Genomic DNA, 6,141 nt, shown 5'->3' with positions numbered 1-6,141 from the left:
TTGGTTATTTCCCTTTCCCTCCTCCCACTCTGCGCGTTTCAGCCCTGCCCCATGTGTGTGTGTGTGTGTGTGTGTGTGTCTGTGTCCATCCATCTCCTGACGTTCAAGTTCGCAGGGGGGACGTCACGTCCGCACTTGAACTTGCAGCTCAGGGGGGGCTTTTGCCATTTTTTTGCATCTCTCCCCTCTCTCTCTCTCTCCTCTCTCTCTCACTCTCTTTGCAAAAAAGAAAGCCATGACGGCGATCCTGCAATCCATCTTCAGTGCGCCATCTTTGTATTATTTCTTCTAATTTATTTTGGATGTCAAAAGCATTGATGAAGATTATTTCCTTCTCTGGAGTCTCTCCCTTCTAACCCGGGCGGCGCTCCCGATGTGATCCGGCGCTGAACGCGACCACCGCCGCGACCACCATGTCTCGCCGCAAGCAAGGCAAACCCCAGCACTTAAGCAAACGGGATTTTTCGCGTAAGTACACAGCTTATACAATTGTCATTTCTACTTTTACCTACACTTGACTTTTCTCGGCAGTTTGATGCCGGGTGCATTCAGGAAAGCTGGAAACGGGTTTACCGGGAGCGTGGAGCGTGATCCGTTACTGTGCACTTTGGACACTGGACATCACGAACGCTCGCGGTCAAGACAGTGGACTTCCACCGTTAAAGCGTGGCGATAATCTGATCAGTTACATACCTTTGCGTGTAACCCGAATCCTACCCCAAAGATGAAAGAAAAAAGTTTTTTTCCAGCGTTCATCCCCTCTGAAAATAAGGCACATTTTCCAGGGAGAGTGGCATTGCATGCACACACACTGGCGACCACTTAAAGTGCACAAGGCTCCGTTAAGGTGGGCTACCCGCCTGTGTTGGGGGGCATATATACATGCTTTTTCGCGCAGCTATGTTAGAATATCGCTCGGATGTCCCGTATCGGTCTCGGGGATGGAGGGCAGGGTTTCCCCCCCTCTCGTGATATTTTTTGGAGGATTTTAAAAAAAAAATGGAAAAAAATGGAAGTGGATTTTGATTGGGAAAAATCTCGTGTCCGACTGTTTACAAGCACCTCGTGTAAGCGCGTGTAGCCTCTCTGGCCAACAGTCTCAAAATAGAGATATCATAATTCATAAACGACTTATTTTTTTTTACCATTCTTGTGCAAATAGTCCTAACCCATTGCTCTATTTGCATGTCATATTTAAGATGCTCTCGTATTGAGGCAGAAAGCATATAGGCTATATGAGAGGGCGAGCTTTCATAAAGAGCAACAGTTTTTACCCATACTCAAATATTTATTTTGGTTTATCATACTGGTCATAACCGTAAGGTAAGACAAACGTAATAACGTCATGTTATGTTTTGTTTTGGAATAGCTATGCAAAGAACATTTGGAATAATTGGACATTGTGTATCTGGAATGTTGGACAATCTTAATTACGCACAGCATTATCTCCACACTAAACAGTCGATATTTGATTGCGTTTGCATGCATAGCCACGATGAACAATTATTGCAAGCAGAGAAACTGCAAAGCTTTGGAAACTAAGCGGAATAAAACTGGGTATAGCCGACGTTGTCACACCATCTTATGCCTCCTGCAACCTCCCGGTGTCCAGAAAGCAAAGGTGTTACATTTGATGAGACTAAACATGCCAGAAACATGCACAGATCCACGTTGTTGGAACATTGTATCATATGCATGTGGCATGATTAGGTTTCATGCATGCATGTACCCGGGCTGGCCGTAGAGCTTGATCGCTGGTACCCTCCTCAGTCCGGAGAGGGCATGTACCCAGCCATCATGCATTGAGATGTCTTAAAGATGTCTTAATTAACCACATTTTGTCTGTCAAGATGTCTTAAGATCTAACCTGAAGACATGTAATGCACTCATGCACTCACTTAAGACATGGATCCATGCATAGAGCCATATTTTCATATTTCCAGTAGTCCAGCTGCATTGCAAAAGCAGTTAAGTTCGTGTCGGAGTCCCGTCGCTAGGCGGCACACGACGATCAGAGAATGGAAGTGAACTTGAACCTGATCAATTCCACCGCCACCCCAATCTCCATATTCATACTAGATATGATGTTTAGAATGGAGGGAAATGCACAGAACAGGGTTACGAGAGTGTCCCCCAGCTCGTATTTTCTCCCCCAATATAATTCCACAGTTATTGGGGGGTTTGAACGCATTTAAAAAACTAACGGTTCCATAGGTCTGTATATCTTGTCAAACTAGGGGAACGCAAACCTCCCCATAGATCCATGGATGTCCGTGCCTTTTTTTTTATTATCCCAGAAATCATTTTCTTCAATTACAGTACATCTATTACAAAACGAAACACTTGTGCATATTACATATATCTTAAATAGTGTTGTAATTCCAATACATTTAAGGTAATTATTTTTTGCTTGTTGAACTCTCATATTTTCTAGCCCATTTGATATTTAAATTCGGCTCATAAACCTCATTTAGAAATGTATCCACAGATTTCCTTCAGTTACCATATGTCTTTTCTATCCGCCCAATGGAATATAGCTAATATAATTATACAGAAGTAGGAGAAGATGTTTACCTTGGTCAAACCTGCGTTTATTTCTGTGGACTGTGCTTAATGCAGTTTTTCTTAGACTGTGTGTTATTTCAATAAGGCTATTACGCACAATGAAATTCGTTCCACATGCATGAATGCATTTGCAATACTTGCATAAACTATAGATTGTTGTTTTCTTGTAGCCTAGTAGAAAACAATAGTTCCACAGGACAGACACCTTCTCCTTTTTCCTTTTTAGTTGCCACGCAGAACTGAATTGATGACAAATTATTCTATCCAAACCCTGGAAAATGTTATAATATCATTTATGAGGGTTGGTGCTCCTTTTGCACCTTCGGTTTTGTATAATCTGATATTGATTGCATTGACTTTAGGAGGCTGTCAGATTGTAGATTAGAAATGGTATAATTCAATGCATGTTTTGAAAAATGTAAATAGGCTGGCCAGATACATTCCCGTTGTTTTCTCTCGGTTTATCCTTTGTAGAATTTGGAGCACGGCTCAAAAGCAGGCTGAATAAATGTTGTAAAAAATAAATAAAATACAACAATGATATAGCCTATCGTCATGGAATATGTGTAAGGAGATTTGAGCATTGTGTTAGTTGTTTATCTCTGTCCCATTATGCAATGCAAGCCTAACATCTAATTCAAGATCATGTTTAAGGTGATGGCTTAGGCTGATTTCATTTGAATTTTAATGCCCAGGGCAGTCTTCACCCTGTTCTGGTGGTTGACCTGACGTTAAATTAAGGGTAGTAACCGGCAGACGGAATTTATCACATGTTATCTCTATGTTATGTCCCAGATGTCGTGTAGGATTTGCTCCTTCAAATGATATTTTCTCGGGCGCACAGGGAACTACTCCACATTCTGCCCTCTCTCCCTCTCCCTCTCTGCCCCTTTACTAGTTTGCGCAGAAATAAATGTAACCTCAGTTCACATGGATCCTATCTCTTTTATCAAACATCTGTACCAATCATCAGCCACTAAAATTAAAATCTATTTTTTGATTCTCAGTGGTCTTAGGTTCATTAAAACGTGAAATTGGCAGCTTAGTAAAGAAGGTCAAGATGCCTAACCACTAGGAAGCTACTCTCACCTCAGAGCAAAAGATTTAAAACATGACGGGCAGCTACTAGGCTACTGATAGGTCTCCCTAACCACTTCACTGTAGTAAAACTATCTATTGCACACAGCTCCTCGGTGTATAACACCCCAGCAACCCTCCGTGTGTGACAAGAGGCAACTTAAAACGACTGGAGCGTTAATCCTGGCTTCCATGGCAAGGAATTTAGTTGAACGGCTCCTTTAGGTCGAAAGTGGTTATCTCAGAACTGTAAGTCACACACATGTAACGAGGCCAGGAGAGTTTTTTTTAAAATTCTGACACACTCATGAGGGCTCCTATTTTCTGCACATATGTTGGACACATTTGTGAGAGCCTTTTCCCTTACTGTTGTGAAAGACACAAAGTATACAATGTGGCCTTAAGTTATCCATTTAATCACACATTGAGTCGGTAGGCTATATTCTTTTCTTCACTAAGAATACTCTTTTGAATAGGCCTTTGAATAATATGTTTTTAAAAGGGCCTTTGTTTTTGCGCTCCTTCTGTGCTGGCAGTAGGCTACTGAGCATTTCATTTTGGGGCCTGTTTCCCCCACTATAAAAAAGAACAAGATGAATTAGATTAGAGTATCCTCAATGTATCTTGCACATAATTTCTACTGCAATATAATACGGCATAGCAATATGTTTCTGCAATAATAACACACATTTCTCAATGTATCTCTCTTCTTTGTCACCGAGTTTTCTTTGTTTGCTGCCATGCAAATGACAATTCCTATAAAACTCGAAGTGCCGAGACTGAAGTTGACAGGCTGACATGCATTAAAAGCTCTGTGTCGAATCCTAGTCAAAAAGAAGGTTTTAGTCACACAGTTTTCTCTGTGAAAAACCCACCAAATCGCTGCTTTCTGCTGCTTCTACAACGACTACTACTACTTCTACTACTGTTGCCGCCACTACCCTAGGTAGGTAGGTAGGTGACAACTAGGTGGGAGAGAAAAAGGCGGAAGCATGTGACCATTGTTTTGACGTTGCCGCTCTATTGAACATTCTGCCTCTAATTTTCATTCTCTCTCTTTCTCCCATTCTCTCGCTCTCTCCTTTCCCCTCCCTCCCTCCCTCTCTCCCTCCCTCCCTCTTTCCCGGGACTGCAGCCGAGCCCCTATCCGCCGTCGTCTCAGACGAGCTCTCGGAACGCTGTTCGGACCGCACGGACCACTCCGAGGAGAATGGCCCGGTGACGTTGGTTGCACGGGTTGGCGTTGGCAGTGGCGCCGGCGCCGCACGCTCGGAGCAGGACCTGCTGACCTGCGGGCAGTGCCAGGCCACCTTCCCCCTGGGGGACATCCTCCTCTTCATTGAGCACAAGAGGAAGCGATGCCACGGACCCCCATGCTCGGCCACGCCCCGGGGGCTGGACAAGCCTCCCTCGCCCTCACCGGGCCTCGCCCTCACCCCCTCGCCTGCCCTCCTGTTTCCTTTCAGTCGACGCCCTGTGGAGGTGGGGGTCCAAGCCACACCCGGGGAGGAGGACGATCGCCTCTCGTTGCCCCGAGGGATCTGCCCCAAGCAAGAGCACCTCCCAGGTAACCCAACGCCCCATTTCCCCCAATCCAGTTTTAGTCAACATAACAACCGACCAATGGGGTTGACGTGTTTTGAACTCAAATAACTTCATTGACATGGTTTGGCCATGTACGATTGTTCCTCGAGGGTGAGATTATGTGTGTGTGTGTGTGTGTGTGTGTGTGTGTGTGTTTGTGTGTGTGACGGGGGGTGTCTGTTAAGTCTTTAAGCACCTTTGAGTGTGTCACGAATCGTGTCGTGTTGTGACACGCACAAACGTGCGCTTCCCTCGAGGTGGTGCTGGCTCGCCTCGTGTACTGCACGGCGAGCAGCGTGTATTGTGTTGTTGGCGTCGGCATCCGAGCTCCTCCGAGTTTGTTGTTATGTTGTTATTGTGTGGTGTGCGTAGGGCCGCGCGGGTCGATGAGTCGGCCACATATTGCTCACACATGCTCCCCCGCCCTGTGGGATTTGTAGTCCTAAAAGACCAGGGAGGATGGAAGAGCTCTGATTGGTTAAACAAGCGCTGCCATTTTCCGTCCAATCAGTTTGATTGGTTAGGGACAGACAGGTAGGGGGGGAGGGATGGGGGGGGCGCTGATCAGACGAACCACAACTGTGAAATGTCTGAGGGGAATCCCAAGGGAACATGGGTAGCATGCTGTCATACTGTTGCTGTAGATGAAAGAGTGTGTCTTTTCCTTTCTGTTGGTTGATCCATATCTGTGTTCTTACAGGCTTGTGATCTTAATTGGAGGCAGATCTGCTTCATAGGGTCACAGATCTGTCACACAGTGTGTGCGTGTCAGCTAGCGCGGAGAGGAATTGGTTAACCGGGGGGGGGGGCCAGCAGTTGTCCTCAGATCCATTGGGTTTGACAGAGAGAGGACAGGGGGGGTCGGTGGTTTGCTTTTCCACAGTAATCAAATATAGCCCACTGGCAACGTGGCAC

The 6,141-nt window shown here is 45.3% G+C and overlaps 1 protein-coding gene across 1 annotated transcript in view; it reads left to right on the top strand.

Moving 5' to 3' along the window:
- Window positions 1-413: 413 nt before the first annotated feature.
- The window catches only part of LOC308174117 (B-cell lymphoma/leukemia 11A-like), a gene marked incomplete at both ends in the record, with an annotated part of 42,170 nt that continues 36,442 nt past the window's right edge, over window positions 414-6,141 (top strand). The window contains 2 exon segments of the mRNA XM_080549182.1: window positions 414-468; window positions 4,778-5,209. Of these exon segments, the coding sequence (XP_080405308.1) occupies window positions 414-468; window positions 4,778-5,209 (487 nt within the window).

The sequence above is a fragment of the Nansenia antarctica genome (genome assembly GCF_963989245.1).
Source record: "Nansenia antarctica genome assembly, chromosome: 19".
Classification (NCBI taxonomy): domain Eukaryota; kingdom Metazoa; phylum Chordata; class Actinopteri; order Argentiniformes; family Microstomatidae; genus Nansenia; species Nansenia antarctica.
The sequence above is the reverse complement of the archived record's forward strand: the minus strand, read 5'-3'. Positions and strand labels throughout refer to the sequence as shown.